Below are 18,970 nucleotides of genomic sequence, written 5' to 3'. Positions count from 1 at the left end.
AGCAAAAGGTGGCGCTACAAAGTATTAACTTAAGGGGGCTGAATAATTTTGCACGCCCAATTTTTCAGTTTTTGATTTGTTAAAGAAGTTTGAAATATCCAATAAATGTTGTTCCACTTCATGATTGTGTCCCACTTGTTGTTGATTCTTCACAAAAAAATACAGTTTTATATCTTTACGTTTGAAGCCTGAAATGTGGCAAAAGGTCGCAAAGTTCAAGGGGGCCGAATACTTTCGCAAGGCACTGTATATATATATATATATATATATATATATATATATATATATATATATATATATATATATATATATATATATATATATATATATATATATGAGTGAGTGAGTGAGTGAGTGAGTGAGTGAGTGAGTGAGTGAGTGAGTGAGTGAGTGAGTGAGTGAGTGAGTGAGTGAGTGAGTGTGAGTGAGAGAATGCACACGTCTGTACACTCATACAAGCACCCTCAAGACCAATGGTTCCTCTGAGGTAAGAAAGGCCTTAACCCTGATATGCATTGCAGTTTTTACCACTGACTGTTGTTTTCTAAAAACAAAGTCCCAGCCATGTGGGAGTTGAGAGTGATAAGATGAGTGTGTGGGTCTGCCTACACATGGGAAATATCTTCCATCTATTCCGAAACACTCTGCAGCCCTTTTTTCTCTCATCCCCCAAAAACTGTATTCATGTCATAACCTCTACTCCTCCCTCTCATTCATCATCCATTCCTCATCTCTCTCCCCTCTGTCTCGCTCTGCGCTTAGCTCTCTCACTGGAGTATGCAGGGAGTTTTCATCACCTGCAGAATAGAATCATTGCAGACAAAGTCAGTTATCGGTCATCTCACTACACTGTGTTTACCAAGGGGCTCTGCCTATGTTTACTGTACCACCTAATTATCATACACAGGTGAAGAGTCTGAAAAGAGTTGCACAACAAAGCATTCAACTTAAATTAGTCTTCTGCATTTAACCCAACCCTGCTGAATCAGAGAGGTGCGGGGGGCTGCCTTAATCAACGTCCACGTCATCGGCGCCCGGGGAGCAGTGGATGTTTGGGGTTAAAATGAAGGCTCTTCGTGTACAGTACAGACAAGTCAATAACGCTCAATGACATGTGGAACATTTCTCGACAACCTCCTTCATGAGTCTTGAAAACCTGCTCCTTTGTCCAAAGGTAAGTACAGTATACCTGAAGTCATAAACTGATCACAAATCTCCCCTGTCAGCTCATTAGTCTCAGGGAGAGTCCGTTTCAGTTCCATGGCATTGTTCTATATAATCAATCCTCTCTGCTTCAGGGCTGCCAGACATTGGCAGCTGCTTTGCATTAGAAGACAAATGGGGGAGCCATAGGTTTTCCCTGAATAATTAATAACAGCATTCCCAGGTGAGTTACATCTCCAAACTGCCTCCTTCTTACTGCATTCAACTTCTGGAGGCTCTAGCACTAAATAAATGTTTTTTCTCCTCAGCTAACATTTACAAAAATAACTAGAACGGCAAGAAAAACACTGCATTATGGAGTAGATCATTTTCTTAATCAATTATTCATGTTTTTGACTCCCATTCGTAAACCTCTATTACAATGGTCCTGGGCTACGTGAGGGAGAAAATGGATGCTAATGCGGCGACTGCATGTGAAGAAGCTAATGCAATGGCTATGAACTCAGTGAGGTGAAATGAAAACTGTCTCATATTGTCCTGTGCCATTGTGATAGTCCTGAGTTGGAAAACGAGAGGGGATAGTGCCTGGTGGGCAGGGGATGCGATTGAAATATGGGGAGAGAACATGAAGTGATGCAGCGAGGAAGGAGAGGTGGAGATACTATTATGAATACCTTCTCTTGAGTGTCTTTGAAGAGTAGCCTGATTGAAGGATGACTCAGCTTTGAATAGGAAATCATACAGAATCATTGTGATTACCATTCCCTCTATCTCGGATCCCTCGAATCAGGTAAATTCAGTAAAATCATATCTGGAACATTCTATAGAAATATCTAATCCAAATTTAATCTAATCCAAATGTGATATACAGTGCATTCAGAAAGTATTCAGACCCCTTGACTTTTTCCACATTGTTACATTACAGCCTTATTCTAAAATGAAAAAAAAAAAAATTGTCAACAATCTACACACAATACCCCATAATGACAAAGTGAAAACAGGTTTTTTGATTTTTTGCAAATGTATTCAAAATAAAAACAGATAGCTTATTTACATAAGTATTCAGACCCTTTGCTATGAGACTTGAGCTCAGGTGCATCTGTTTCTACAACTTGATTGGAGTCCACCTGGGGTAAATTAAATTGATAGGAAATTATTTGGAAAGGCACACACTTATAAGGTCCCACAGTTGACAGTTCATGTCAGAGCTCTGAGACAGGATTGTGTTGAGGCACAAATCTGGGGAAGGGTACCAAAACAATTCTGCAGCATTGAAGGTCCCCAAGAACACAATGGCTTCCCTCATTCTTAAATGGAAGAAGTTTGGAAACACCAAGACTCTTCCTAGAGCTGGCCGCCCAGCCAAACTGAGCAATCGGGGGAGAAGGGCCTTGGTCAGGGAGGTAACCAAAAACCCAATGGTCACTCTGACAGAGCTCCAGAGTTCCTCTGTGGAGATGGGAGAACCTTCCAGAAGGACAACCATCTCTGCAGCACTCCACCAATCAGGCCTTTATGGTAGAGTGGCCAGGCGGAAGCTACTCCTCAGTGAAAGGCATGTGACAGCCCGCTTGGAATTTGCCAAAAGGCATCTAAAGGACTCTCAGACCATGAGAAACAAGACTCTCCGTTCTGATGAAACCAAGATTAAACTCTTTGGCCTGAATGCCAAGTGTCACGTCTGGAGGAAACTTGGAACCATCTCTACGGTGAAGCATGGTGGTGGCAGCATCATGCTGTGGGGATGTTTTTCAGTGGCAGGGAGTGGGAGACTAGTCAGGACCAAGGTAAAGATGAACGGTGAAAAGTACAAAGAGATCCTTGATGAAAACCTGCTCCAGAGCACTCAGGACTTCAGACTAGGGAAACCCTAAGCACACAGCCAAGACAAGAGGAGTGTCCTTGATTGGCCCAGCCAGAGCCCGGACTTGAACCCGATCCAACACCTCTGGAGAGACCTGAAAATAGATGTGCAGCGACGCTCCCCATCCAAACTGACAGAGCTTGAGAGGATCTGCAGAGAAGAATGGAAGAAACTCCCCAAATACAAGTGTGCCAAGCTTGTAGCGTCATACCTAAGAAGACTCAAGACTGTAATCGCTGCCAAAGGTGAGTAAAGGGTCTGATTTCTTATGCAAATGTGATATTTCCATTTTATTTATTTTTTATAAATCTGTGTCATTATGGGGTATTGTGTGTAGATTGATGAGGAAAAAAACAATTGAATTCATTTTAGAATAAGGCTGTAACGTAAACAAAATGTGGACCTCTCTCTCTCTCTACGTCTCTCTCTCTACGTCTCTCTTTGGCTCTCTCCTCATACAATCTCATTTGTGATAGTGATATGGTGCTCCAAATCTTTCAGTGAAGAACACTGACTGCCAGCCTAAATGACAGCCAGGCTAGGCCTTGGGCTAAAACCTCCTCCTCCAGCTTGAGCAATAGATATTTCCTCTGAATTACATGTAACATCTGAAACATTCCCCTCCTATTTGAGGAGCATACGACCCCTAGGGAGGGAATACAAAAAGGGAGATAGAGAGTTATGTGGTTTAAATGGTTCCCTGTGGGTATTCCTTTTACACACTTCTTCAATGTAAGGGTGTCCCATCGCTAGTCAAGGAAACCTCAAAATTGTGTTCAGTGGAGCCATACAATCACCCGGACATAAAGGCCTTGTACTGTGTTTATTACTGAAGAATAGGCAACCCTCCAAGGGGCTGGCTGGCAGGGTATAACAGGAAGGCCATTGAGGCTCTGGGGAAAACTCACTCACTCACTCTTTTTTTTTTTTTTTCAAAATTAACTTCAGCCGTTAAAACTGTAGGTCTATATGAAATTACAGCATTAATAGCACTATTAATTTTGACTTCGATACTGATACCAGGTTTAGTATCACAATACTCGATACCATCACCATACTTAATACCAAAATGATACCACAGCAAAAAAAGAAGGCGTATTAGTCAAAAATCACAGAATGGCACTTGATCCAGACAGATCTTTTGAGTTCAATACCATTACATCTGAAATTGAGATTTTGAATGTATGCATTAATTAATCAATTAAACAATCATACAATCAATTCAACACTGTTTTTTTTTTTAGCAATCTACTACATAACAACATAATGGTAATCATTTATTTGAATGGTAAATCTATTGATAATATGGGTAACTCAAGATGTAGCCTACTGTAGGTCTATTCACAATTCAGGTGAATGCATATTGAATAGGAGTGTGTGCATGCATTGAATTACTGATCTTGTTTTGCTGATTTCATGAGGCTACAGATGAAAGACAATCTGATCAACAACGTTAGCATAGAAGAAGCAATCTCTTTAAGACCCATGACGTCAATCACAGTCTGTTCAAGGCTTGAGCAAAGATAATCTAGACTGGGAGAGAAGTGAGGTTGGGGGAGACTAAGTGAATGAATACAGTTTGTGGTGACAATCAGCTTTGTAATGAGCTATATTTTTGCGTTATGGTTTGCATATAATCACAAACAAGGTACTCTAGTGAATTGATGTTGGCTTCACCTGTAAGCTAGCGAGGACATTTAGCCTACAAAGCTGGAAGCTACCGGTATCTTCTTGCATTGTGGTGTTCTAGCCTGTACTGGACATTGTTTAGAGGAACAGTAATTAGCAGTTTCAACATTTCGGCCGTGTCACATTATTCAAGTGTGTTAACATCTGTACAGCATAAGTGGTGATGCAGCCCAGACTCCCTGTGAGTTCAGTGGTTCTTCATGGCAGGCTAGAGCTAGCAATGAGGAAGTTGACCAGGCACGGGTCTCTCGCGCTATGGTGACATCGGCTGCGCTGACAGACAGACTTGATACGCTCTCAATCAGTAAATGGCGTGAGACGTTTGACAGAAGTACCGAAAGTAACAAAAATTCTAGTACCAAATTGTTTTTCATGTTCTAGAATCGAAAGAAAGCACAGAAGTTTCGGTATAACGTTCAACACTAGTGTGAGTGTATTGCTGGATTGTAGCTTGCTATACTAGAAATGACTGATTACATGTATGAGGAATGTATATGGTGGGGTCAATGGAGGTTGGATAAGAAGTATGGGTCTGGAAAGTTACTAAGTGAGGGAAAAGGCAATCACTTGGTTGCGGTCACTGATAAGGTTGGATAGCTGTGGATTGGTGAGGAATGTGGGCCGAGGTCAGGTCAGATGAAGGGAGAAGAAATAGCTTTATTACACACATCACTTAGCTTCCTGACTACAACAAATATGTATTGGCTGTCTAAATGTGCAAGGAGGAGAATAAATAATTGTGCTGGTGGAAACATGGCTTTGTCTTTCAGCTGTTTGACCCATTGGGTGAATAAACTTAGTTTGAATAAACTTGTTTAGAGCTTTGACTAGTTGTCTGTTCTGAAAAACAGTGAAAAACTAACATTATGTGTGTGAGTGAGAGCATGAATGTGTATCCACTCAGGATAGCCATGCTGCTCTGTGCCACCTAGGCCAACAGCTGGTCCATTACTGCCACCTCCAGCTCCACCACATCAATAATGGATTAACTTCTGTAAAATGCAAATGGTGCTTTTCTAAATTTAGTCATAATGAGTCCCTCTCATGCACAGAAGACAGGCCGGCTGCTGTGTAGGTGGCGAATAATGAGCCCCTACCCAGACACATGAGGACAGGCCGGCTGCTGTGGAGTTGCCGAATGATGAGCCCTTACCAAAATACATGATCTCCCAATGACATCCTCAACAAAAACACAAAATAAGCAGATACAGCTGTTAGTTTCAGCTCCTCTTCCACTGGGTAATGTCTGAGTCTGTGTTGGTATCAATGGGATTCTAGTGAGGGTGGTGCAGTAAACACAAGATGTCTCATGACAGGTGTCTAAAGCAAGTGCAAATCTGTGTGTATTTATGTAAGGTGAATGTTACAAAATGTTGGCTATGTAAGAGAGCTGGCTGTTTTAATGCATGAAATGTCCTGTGTGTTCCAGTGGCCCTAAAAAGCAGTCTTATTGTGCATTAGTGGCAAGTTGGCATGCTCTCACTTCATAAACCGGTGGTTGCTTTTCCGACACCCATCCCCCTCTCCCCATTCAGAGCAATTCATATGAGATGACCAGAGAGGAGAAACCCACTGCCAGCCAAGCCAAGCTGCTCTCAGCTACAGCAGAATACCAGGGTTGTCATGGTTTTTAGAGCTTGATTCAAGCAGCTTACTATTTATCAGATTACTCTTTTTAGAAGAATAAATCACTCACTCAGTCAGTCAGGGACATATGGAATGCTTGGGGTTTCACAGAACTCAATGCTGAACTGACAGAAGTCACATATTGCATAAGTGAAGGTGTTCTGGCAGTGTGTGTGTGTGTGTGTGTCGCTGAGAATGATTACCAAGGCTACATTGCACTGATTCCCCTTCCATACAAGCTTTCTAGTATAACCGGTGTGCCATCTCTGAGGGAAGCCACATAATAACAACATACAGTGCCTTCAGGAAGTATTCACACCCCTTGACTTACAGTGGCTTGCAAAAATATTCACCCCCCGTGGCATTTTTTCCTATTTTGTTGCCTTACAACCTGGAATTAAAATGGATTTTTTGGGGTTTGTATCATTTGATTTACACAAAATGCCTACCACTTTGAAAATGCAAAATATTTTTTTTATTGGGCCTGGCGCAGTGGTTAAGGGCGCTGTACTGCAGCGCCAGCTGTGCCATTAGAGTCCCTGGGTTCGCGCCCAGGCTCTGTCTCAACCGGCCGCGACCGGGAGGTCCATGGGGCGACGCACAATTGGCCTAGCGCTTGGTCGGTAGGGGTGTCCTTGTCTCATCGCGCACCAGCGACTCCTGTGGCGGGCTGGGCGCAGTGTGCGCTAACCAAGGTGGCCAGGTGCACTGTGTTTCCTCCGGCGCATTGGTGCGGCTGGTTTCCGGGTTGGATGCGTGCTGTGTTAAGAAGCAGTGCGGCTTGGTTGGGTTGTGTATCGGAGGATGCATGACTTTCAACCTTCGTCTCTCCCGAGCCCGTACGGGAGTTGTAGCGATGAGACAAGATAGTAGCTACTACAACATTTGGATACCACGAAATTGGGGAGAAAAAGGGGTCAAATTCAAAAACATTTTTTTTTTGTGAAACAAACAAGAAATAAGACAAAAAAACTGAAAACTTGAGCCTGCATAACTATTCACAACCCCAAAGTCAATACTTTGTAGAGCCACCTTTTGCAGCAATTACAGCTGCAAGTCTCTTGGGGTATGTCTCTATAAGCTTGGCACATCTAGCCCACTGGGATTTTTGCAAGGAGAAACTGCTCCAGCTCCTTCAAGTTGGATGGGTTCCGCTGGTGTACAGCAATCTTTAAGTCATACCCCAGATTCTCCATTGGATTGAGGTCTGGGCTTTGACTGGGCCATTCCAAGACATTTAAATGTTTCCCCTTAAACCACTCGAGTGTTGCTTTAGCAGTATGCTTAGAGTCATTGTCCTGCTGGAAGGTGAACCTCCATCCCAGTCTCAAATCTCTGGAAAACTGAAAAAGGTTTCCCTCAATAATTTCCCTGTATTTATTAACGTCATCCATCATTCCTTCAATTCTGACCAGTTTCCCAGTCCCTGCAGATGAAAAACATACCCACAGCATGATGCTGCCACCACCATGATGTTCCCGAGGTGTTGGGTTTGAGCAAGACATAGCGTTTTCCTTAATTGCCAAAAAGCTACATTTTAGTCTCATCTGACCAGAGTAGCTTCTTCCATATGTTTCGGGAGTCTCCCACATGCCTTTTGGCAAACCACAAACCTGTCTGCTTATTTTTTTTCTTTAAGCAATGGCTTTTTTTCTGGCCACTCTTCCTTAAAGTCCAGCTCTGTGGAGTATACAGCTTAAAGTAGTCCTATGGATAAATACTCCAATCTCTGCTGTGGAGCTTTGCAGCTCCTTCAGGGTTATCTTTGGTCTCTTTGTTGCCTCTCTGATTAAGGCCCTGCTTGCCCGGTCCGTGAATTTTGGTGGGTGGCCCTCTCTTGACAGGTTTGTTGTGGTGCCATATTCTTTCCATTTTTTAATAATGGATTTAATGGTGCTCTGTTGGATGTTCAAAGATAGGATATTTTTTTATAACCCAACCCTGATCTGTACTTCTCCACAACTTTGTCCCTGACCTGTTTGGAGATCTCCTTGGTCTTCATGGTCCCGCCTGCTTGGTGGTATCCCTTGCTTAGTGGTGTTGCAGACTCTGGGGCCTTTCAGAACAGGTGTATATATACTGAGATCATATGACAGATCATGTGACATTTAGATTGCAAACAGGTGGAACTTTATTTAACAAATTATGTGACTTGTGAAGGTAATTGGTTGTTTCCAGATCTTGTTTGGGGGCTTCATAGCAAAGGGGGTGAATACATACTTTACCATTTTTTAGAATTTTTTTAAACAAGTTATTTTTTTCACTTCAACAATTTGGACTATTTTGTGTATGTCCATTACATGAAATCCAAATAAAAATCTATTTAAATTACAGGTTGTAATGCAAAAAAATAGGAAAAACACCAAGGGGGATGAATACTTTTGCAAGGCACTTTATTCCACATTTTGTTGAAGCATGAATTCAAAATGGATAAAATAGATGTTCTCACCCATCTACACACAATACCCCATAATGACTAATTAAAAACATGTTTTAAGAACCTTTTGGCAAATATATTGAAAATGAAATACAGAAATATCTCATTTACATAAGTATTCACACCCATGAATCAATACATGTTGAAATGATCTTTGGCAGAGATTACAACTCTCTAAGAGCTTTTTTAAATTCTCCAAACTCTGTCAAGTTGGTTGCTGATCATTGCTCGACAGCAAGTCTTTCCATCGATTTTCATGCCAATTTAAGTCAAACTCTAACTAGGCCGCTCAGGAACATTCAATGTCGTCTTGGTAATCAAATCAAATGTATATTTGGCCTTATGTTTTAGGTTATTAACCTGCTGAAAGATGAATTTGTCTCTCAGAGTCACACCCTGATCTGTTTCACCTGTCTTTGTGATTGTCTCCACCCCCCTGGTGTTGCCCATCTTCCCCATTATCCTCTGTGTATTTATACCTGTGTTCTCTGTTTGTCTGTTGCCAGTTGGTTTTGCTTCGTCAAGCCTACCAGCGCTTTCCCTCAGTTCCTGTCTCTCAATTGTTCCTGTTTTCTAGTTGTTTTCCCGGTTTTGACCTTTTCTGCCTACCCTGAGCCTGCCTGCCATCCTGTATCTTTGCCCCACCTATCTGGATTACTGACCTCTGCCTACCCTGACCCTGAGCCTGCCTGCCATCCTGTACCTTTGCCCCACCTATCTGGATTACTGACCCCTGCTTGCCCTTGACCTGTCTTTTGCCCCAAACATAATGCTTTGTATTCAGGACATAATGTTCATTTCTTTGCCACAAGTTTTGCAGTTTTCCTTTAGTGCCTTTTTGCAAGCAGTATGCATGTTTTGGAATATGTTTTATTCTGTACAGGCAACTTTCTTTTCACTCTGTCATTTAGGTTAGTATTGTGGAGTAACTACAATGTTGTTGATCCATCCTCAGTTTTCTCCAATCACAGACATGAAATTGTAACTGTTTTAAAATCACCATTAGCCGCATGGTGAAATCCCAGAGCGGTTTCCTTCCTCTCCGGCAACTGAGTTAAGAAGGACGCCTGTATCTTTGTAGTGACGGGGTGTATTGATACACCTTCCAAAGTGTAATTAATAACTTCATCATGCTCAAAGGGATATTTAATCCATTTTAAATTCAGGCTGTAAGGGGTGTGAATCATTTCTGAAGGCAGTGTACTTACAACTATCACTGAGTAAGTGGGAGGCTTCCAATTTTCAGTGAGATATATGTCTATATGTCTGTAGAGCCTATAGAAATCAGTTCAGCCTGTATCGGTAAGGGAAGAGGTTCAAATAGCAACTGCTTTTCATGTATGAGGACAGAGATCAAAGCTTTGCTTTACACCACACTCCATTAGAATACCATCTCCCTAAGGGATCCCAATAATGCAGCTAGCTAGTGGTTTTATCTTTCCTAAAAGTTAAAAGGTAGTAGGCCCTATCTACGATTATTTTAAAAAGGGGCAAAATATCAACTTAATTTGCTGTTCGTGAAGAATGTACTATTTGTCCCCAGATAAACAGGAAGTTACGTAACAATATTCATGATTTAGTTTAATAACACACCCCTATTTATATTCCCTTGTAAGCACTTACTTGAACTTACGTGTAGGCACTTATATGAACTGAAAAGCCCATTTGTACAGCAAAGACAGTCATCATGTTTGCTATTTTGGCAGGGAAAAGAGTAAAGCCATTTCACTTTTAAATCGTCTCTTCAATGCCTTTGATAATATTAAAGAGTTTGTTTAGATTCATGACCTAACATTCAGAATTTGACTGCAGGGGGTTTAGAGAATAGCATTTAAGCAGCATTACGATAATGTATATTATGAGTTAGAAAGGCCGCTGAAAAATTGAGGGTGACATATCCTCATGTCCTCAGAAAACTGTCATTAGAAAGAATACATGCATATGCACACGCAAACATACACACACCACCACACACACATTTTAGTCCGTTTAGAACTTACATTGGAGTCGAGCAGGTCTATGCTGTCCAGGCTCTTGCTGCGGTGAATTCGGCCCTTGATCCTGCGGAGGGAGGGCTTGCCCTGGGTCATGGGCAGTGAGAGTGTGGAGGTGGCAAACATTACACTGCATCCTCCTATAGCACCAGAACCACACATAGCACCTGCACGAGCAGCGGCACGAGCAGCGGCACGAGCAGCTGCAGCATCTTCTGCAGCTGCTTCTGCTGAATCCTGAGCTTCCGTAATGGCAGCAGACGAAGCAGCGGTGCCTATCCCTGTGGCACCTATCCCTGACAATCCATCTGTGGGAGTCACCCTGGAACACAGAGGGAGACAGAGGGACAGAGACACCACATTTGCGTTAACATACATTACATACATACAAAATTACCACCACACCACACACATTCAAAATGGAGGGACAAAGCTCAACGCTAGCAGCACAGGATGAACTGAGGTAAGAGACAGCGGATACTCAGCTGAATACAGGATAGATCAAAACGTTTTTTTCTCTTTTCTCTTCATTTCTTTAAAGAACACTTTTCCCTGTTGGGTTGGATTGCATTCAAGGCAAGTGTGCATAATTGGGTGTAATGTCATGTGGCCCCCGGGGGACTGAGGTATGGAGCATCCTTCCTACTCCTCCATTATTCAGCCAACGCTAGGCTCTACCATGCACCGCCACACTCTCCCTCTAAAGAGAACCGCTAGCTGAACAGAACCGCCAAGGCCCAAGGCTACACTCACCCCCCCCCCCCACAGACCCCCAGCCTGCGGGAATCCAGATGTTGGAGAGGATCGGGGCTTCTGGAGGCTATTCTGTCACAGCGGATCATTTATGCGGCTGCTGCTGCTTGGGGGAAAACTATAACCTTTATACTCATATCCGGTCCCACTGTCAAACAGCCTAAAACTGCTATAGCCCTCCGAGTTTAAGAATCAAAACAGGCGATGTGAAAGCTGTGAGGAGGCGAGAGAGGAAGTGGTAGAACTCTGTGTCAAAGATTGTAGGGAAATCACGATTAAGCTCCTAAAGGTTTGTAAAAGCTTTGTAAACGTTTTTGAAATGGCTCCAACTACGGCTGCAGCAACAGCAGCAGAAGCACTAGAGCTCTGGGTATAGAGTGCTTTAGTGACATTACTGCAATACAATAGTGCTGACTACCCAGCCCTCCTTTCTGCAAGCTGATTACTTATTCAAGTAATGTCACGGAATGTCTGGTAAGCACTTTCGACCTGCAGAAAGTTAGACCTCAGGGCTGCACCGATACACATCTCCTTTACTTTTAAGAGCAGTAAATGGTATGGATCGTGAAAGGGGTCTATTGAGAGGTGATTCTATAAAGACAACAAGACAGGGTCGAATCGGAATCTTCTGTGATCACTTTTGAGTTTTCTGTTGTCACCATTTATTCACAATGCAACAAAGCTTCTCACAAGAAGAAACATGCTTTACTTTGAATTCAAATAAAACGATGAGCATCAAACAGAGCATAAGACCACTGCTGCATGTCTATAAGTGCCTTCTATATGTTGGTACCACTGACTGTGTCTCAACAGATTCAGAACAGATGCAAGATAAGAGAACAGAGACCAGTTTTATCTCTGTTGATTCGTGATAGGGCCATACACATCCTGATGTATTCACTGGCACTGAAGTTACCGGCTCCCAAAACCAAAAACCTCTAGGACAAGCCTGGGGACTGCCTCCCCTCAGTGCCCTGCCTGGCATCACATTCCCTGCTCTGGCCCCGTGATGATGGCTGATGGGCAGCAGCCCTGATGTAGAGGCTGGAAGCTGCCTGGGCTTCTCTCCCATGACCTCTTCACTCGTCCGCGACTGACCAACCCAGCCCACGCACACCAGGGATTTACTTTCAAAGCTACCAGAGTGCTCTCTGTCACTCACTCACTCACTCACTCACTCACTCACTCACTCACTCACTCACTCACTCACTCACTCACTCACTCACTCACTCACTCACTCACTCACTCACTCACACACACACACACACACACACACACACACACACACACACACACACACACACACACACACACACACACACACACACACACACACACACACACACACACACACACACACACACACACACACACACACACACACACACACACACACGCACACACACACACACGCACACACACACACACACACACGCACACACACACACACGCACACACACACACACAATCTGGAGGAGCCTCTGACAACCACAATCCCAGAGTCTTACTGTTAATAGCAGCTGTGAAGAGGGGATTCCATTCATGCAGCCGAGTGGCAGAGTAGAAAGCCCTGTGGGGTTCTGGAGTGAATTTCTAAGAATGAAAGACTTGCATTCAGATGGATGGTATGGCACTGTAGCTGTGCTCTCTCTCTGCTCTGATACAGGCTATGGATGGAGCACTAATCATGGTACAGTACCTCTGGGTCAACTGGCCCATGCAGAGGGACCATGCAGAAGCTCTATGTGGTACACTCTACTAACCCATCTACATGAAACTAAAGCACACAGAAGAGTCCTTGTGAGAGTGAATACTTTGGAAACTTTGCGTTCTAACTAAACAGAAATAAACTTGCCGTATGTGCAAATATGGACTGCTTTCCTTGCTGTTGTGGAGAAAGGCAGTAGATTTGTGAGCAGCTTAGACTCAAAAACTGTTTGTCCTATCCCTTGCGTACCCTTACAACAAACAATGTATAAACTTTAAGAAAAGAAAAAAGAAAAGAAAAATGTAAGCAGTAACTCTTGCGAGAGGTGAAGTTTATGAATATTACATGAAGATTTGTCCAGAAATAGAGAATCTCCCTTACTGCAGAGGACTGAAGAGGTCATCCCTGCGTTTTACTGACAACCTTAGCATGGTACTTGATACACACGTCTTGTACCAGCCTGGTCTGGTAAACTAGACGTAACATAGTAAATGTAAATCCGGGATACTCAAGTTAGTATGATGTGCTACGTTTGGTATGGTTACATAAGACAGAAGGTTACTTAATTAAGGCAAAGACGAACGTAGGGTGGTTGGTCTGGGTGGATTGGTGGGCGTCTAGCAACCGTCTAGCAACCAAAAGGTTGCAAGTTAGAATCTCATCACGGACAAATTAGCAACTTTTTTTTAGCAACTTTTTAATACTTACTGATTTTTAGCTACTTTGCATGTGAGCTAACCTTTCCCCTAACCCTAGCATTTACCCTTTTAGCTAACCCTTTAACTAACCCTTTAACTTCTTATGGCTGGGGGGCAGTATTGAGTAGCTTGGATGAATAAGGTGCCCAGAGTAAACTGCCTGCTACTCAGGCCCAGGAGCAAAGATATACATGATATACACTCTGAAGTTTCTAAAACTGTTTAAATGATGTCTGTGAGTATAACAGAACTCATATGGCAGAATACAGTGTGTGAATTATATAACGTTTTTGACTTTGTCTGGACTAAGTGCCTGCACCTCGTGAATTTGGATTTGTGAACTAAACGCGCAAACAAAAAGGAGGTATTTGGACATAAATGATGGACTATCGAGAAAAAAAAACATTTATTGTGGGACTGGGATTCCTGGGAGTGCATTCCGATGAAGATCATCAAAGGTAAGTTAGCATTATAAATATTATTTCTGACTTCTGTTGACTCCACAACATGGCAAGTATCTGTATGGCTTGTTTTTGTGCCTGAACGCTGTACTCAGATTATTACATGGTGTGCTTTTTCCGCAAAGCTTTTTTGAAATCTGACACAGCGGTTGCATTAAGGAGAAGTATATCTTTAATACCATGTATAACACTTGTATTTTCATCAACATTTATGATGAGTATTACTGTAAATTGATGTGGCTCTCTGCAAAATCACCGGATGTTTTGGAAGCAAAACATTACTGAACATAACGCGCCAATGTAAACTGAGATTTTTGGATATAAATATGAACTTTATCGAACAAAACATACATGTATTGTATAACATGAAGTCCTATGAGTGTCATCTGATGAAGATCATCAAAGGTTAGTGATTAATTTTATCTCTATTTCTGCTTTTTGTGACTCCTCTCCTTGGCTGGAAAAATGGCTGTGTTTTTCTGTGACTAGGCACTGACCTAACATAATCGCATGGTATGCTTTCTGCGTGAAGCCTTTTTGAAATTGGACACTGTGGTGGGATTAACAAAGAGTTTATCTTTAAAATGGTGTATAATACTTGTATGTTTGAGGAATTTAACCTATGAGATTTCTGTTGTTTGAATTTTGAGCCCTGCACTTTCACTGACTGTTGTCAAATCGATCCCGTTAACGGGATTTCAGCCGTAAGAAGTTAACTCCTAAACTTAACCCTTACCCCTAGCCTAACTAACATTAGTCAGCTAGCTAATGTTAGCCACCTAGTTAGAATGTAACACATCATACATTTTAGAAATTCGTAACATATAATACGAATTGTAATTTGTAACATATCGTACTAACTGTAGTCTCTCGGATTTCTGTACAGAATAATACGGTATGCTTTGAGACCAGGTTGCTTATACTGGGTAGTGAACACATAACATTACGACATACCAGAGCTTTCGCTCCTAAACATCTATTATGGATCATCTCTGATTCAGCATTGACGCATTTTAAAAGAAATGGATAGAGTTATGTCATCACCGCAATAGCGCTAATGGTTTTGAAATGCAGCAGTTTAAATCCACTGTCCTCACCACGCAGTCCACGTCATACCCAGCTTGTCCATTCACTCAAATAGGACAGTAGGTGTTTTGGAAGCACTGGTACATTAGTAGTCATAATAATGACGACCTATACGTCTTTGATGCCAGATACAAAATTTAATATAATCAGTGTCAACAAGGTGAACTAATTATCAAAAACAATATGGATGCTTAGATTTGACATGATGCAGTAAGTGGACATTAGAAAAGCCTATTTTACATCATCAACATGGCCTATCTGGGTAGTCAGTGAAAACTGATACCTGACAGCAGTGCTATAAGTCCTTGACCTTGGAACACAGGAAGTAAAACAAATGTGCTGTGGGGCTGAATGGTACAGAGCAACACAGCATCACATCTAGCACACTGACTGATACATACACCCTACAGCACAAGTGTCAAACTCATTCCAAGGAGGGCCGAGTGTCTGCGGGTATTCGCTCCTCCCTTGTCCTTGATTGATGAATTAAGGTCACTAATTAGCAAGGAACTCCTCTTACCTGGTTGTCTAGTGCTTAAGGATGCACTACGCAGAAATTGCTCCGCCATTTCCTGGTTGCTAGAATTTGAATAGTTTACATGACAAAACAAGTAAGTGTAGTGTAGAGAATCATTGTATCATCTAAACCACTGTGAAATATATTTTCCATAACCAAAAATGTTGTATTTCCTGCTGTTTGAAGCTGGTGTACAAAACCAAAAGATGCAAAAACAAAACTTTTGAACGGGAAGCATAGAAATAGCACACACGTAACAGATTTACTGCTTTTTAGACTTGCTTTCAATTACATATCTATAACTCACATTTCTATGTGAATTTGGTCGGTTCGCCCCAAAAAGTAACATATTGCAACTTTAAGCAAGGGAAGCATAGAAATAGAGCACACAAAACATGTCTACCGCTTCTTAGACTTGCGTGCAATGAGAAAGAAAGGTGTGTTATAGACCTGTCAATGTGAATTTGCAGAGACACTCAGCGCTCCGTGGATCGAGTTTGACACCCCTGCTCTACAGTTACTACTATTAGCTACTGGGTCCAGACTAGCTCTATGATTCAGATGTGGGATCAGTAGACTTAATTTAATCATTGTGCTGATGATCATCAAACATATCCTTAGGTCTTATGTAACCTTCCGTTGACCTTCATATGAGAAAGTCTTTGCAGTTGAAATTGTTCTCAGCTGTCTACCAAACACATTCAAAAGAGACTGGATTGTCACTACACAAATCCGAAACATGAAAGGAACAAACGCGTCTCTATTTTCTGTGGTCTATATATAAAACATTCAACCATCAACTCCCTGTTCAGAGTCTACGCATGGAGTGTCAGAAAGTGTTGTCCTTTGTAGGACAAGCTTACTTCAGCATACAGCTCCATAATCAAAGCACAATAGTTCTGTTGGATTTTTTATAAAAGCTATTCAACGTTTAAAATGCTCAAGAGTTAGGATCAAAGCTAGCTTGCAGTACAGCCATTGTGGAACTTGCATTTCCATCCAATGGAAAGGACTAGGGCCTTCAGCATTACAATGTTTAAGTACCTCTGAAGTATTTAGTTATGACAGTTCCTCACACAGTGTGCACCCTGCAGAACAATCGTCTGGACTTAACCGAGACAACAAAGGCCAGAGCATGCGTCTGATTCCTCTGTCTCAGGCTTTTCTGTTGGAGGAGGAAGAAAGAACACAGCAGACACATCAATAACTGTATCTGGGCCATTACAGAAACTCACTGCACTGCACAGAAGAGGCCTATGTTTCATCCTGTGAGCCTGAGAGGGACTGAAGGACAGTACGGTCAGCACGTGGTCTACTATAGGCTCTCCTGGCTAAGCCTGGCCGGACCTAACATCCCCTGAGCTCCACCACTACAACACATTACTCATCCACTACAGGCTTCATCCCTCCTGGAGCGTGGGATGACTAGAGAGGCATTTTGCTGCATCCCATTTGCATCCCTGAGATTAACAACGTCATGATGCGTAAAAAAAAATGAAAGGGCCAAAACAAAGCAAAGCATATTAAACCAAGTGGACATCCTTGGAAAATATAATAGGGGAATAAAAAAACAGCAGGCGTTATTTAAACTCTGAGTGCATGAGGTGACCAGGAGAAAGGCGGGCAGGCAGGTGGGATCGGAGGGTTCGCCACCCTGATTAGGTAGGCTAGACAACTCTGACAGATGGATAGACAGATTAGGCCTTAAGACATGTATCTAACATGACAGGCCAACGGTCACATCCGAACACTGTGGTGACCCCTGTGGAGAGGCACATAAAGACCCACTATCAACACAGTCACACGCCTCATCTTTCCTGATCACTTCTCCACGTGCAGTAGATCCTACTTATTAGAGAGGGTGAAACACTTACAATAAAAGCACAGCTTGGCGTTATGTCTGGTAATGGAGTGTAAAGTGTATTAACCCAAGTCCAGGTTGACACTAGGTTCTGACAAACAGTGTGTAAACGGAATGTAAGGGTAATAAATTAACAGTAGGGCAGGAACATCTGCTCAGCATCTGGGTGATGGGGGATCTGTCCATGGACTGCACTGAGGCGAGGAAAAAGCCTTCCTTAACCCTAACCGGCAAGGTGAGAGCCGCAGGGCATCTCACTGAATGTGAGCTAACTCCAGTAAAATGCTTCTGTTTCTTTCTAGAAATAAACAAAAAGTAGGGTAGTTGAGTAACCTTGTCATACTTCCTAGACTCGTGATGTATTCACTTTGCGAAAGCTGGATATAGTTCCTAAAAGAGAAATATAAAACGCCCAGTGTAGAGGACATTACCAAGTTCAAATGGGAAAGGTACATGGGGTTAGCTAGTTTGTCATGTCCTCCGGTGTTTGTGGCGCGGTGACAGATTCCATCTTGTCGGCCTCCTGCGAGTCTTCATGACAGGCATGAGTCATTCTGGCCGGGAGCATCTTACTGACTCACAGATGTTAACAGTCATGCTTCTCCACGTCTGTATCTTCCTGGAGGGGATAAATGTCTGATAGGTCTTGTTGTCATTGCTCCTCCAGCCAGGCTTTTATAGGAGCAATTACTGCAGCTACAATACCGTGAGGTCACGAAGGCCCCGAAAACAGGCTCAGTGCTTGCTGAATTAATGCACCATTGGTCTGTGTGTGAAGGGAAAACTACTGTTTTTTGGAATCAACTACACAAATTCAGTGAATGTATTAATCTGATAAATTAATGACAGAGAGAGAGAGAGAGAGAGAGAGAGAGAGAGAGAGAGAGAGAGAGAAAGGTGGGGGGGGCGAAAAAGACAGTGACAGAGAGATCAGAATCATGTCAGGTGATGTGTGTCAGGTCTCTCGACCTGTGTGCACATACGTTGTAAACTTTCCTTCATAGACTAGGTTGTAGCAACCTCATGATGGGTATTGGGAAAATTTGAGTATCATGTAGCCTAAACCTATTGCTGTTACATTGAACTGGGTGAATGGAATATGAATGACAGTC

The 18,970-nt window shown here is 42.5% G+C and overlaps 1 protein-coding gene across 13 annotated transcripts in view; it reads right to left on the bottom strand.

Moving 5' to 3' along the window:
• LOC100750227 (tight junction protein ZO-1) overlaps positions 1-18,970 on the bottom strand; it is a 189,318-nt gene that overhangs the window by 142,258 nt on the left and 28,090 nt on the right. For all 13 annotated transcript variants that reach the window (XM_036980662.1, XM_036980666.1, XM_036980669.1 and 10 more), the window contains one exon: positions 10,781-11,096. In XM_036980662.1, the coding sequence (XP_036836557.1) occupies positions 10,781-11,096 (316 nt within the window). The remainder of the gene's footprint in view (positions 1-10,780; positions 11,097-18,970) is intronic.

The sequence above is a fragment of the Oncorhynchus mykiss genome, chromosome 6, assembly GCF_013265735.2.
Source record: "Oncorhynchus mykiss isolate Arlee chromosome 6, USDA_OmykA_1.1, whole genome shotgun sequence".
NCBI classification, from domain to species: domain Eukaryota; kingdom Metazoa; phylum Chordata; class Actinopteri; order Salmoniformes; family Salmonidae; genus Oncorhynchus; species Oncorhynchus mykiss.
This window is presented reverse-complemented; position numbering and strand designations above follow the sequence as displayed.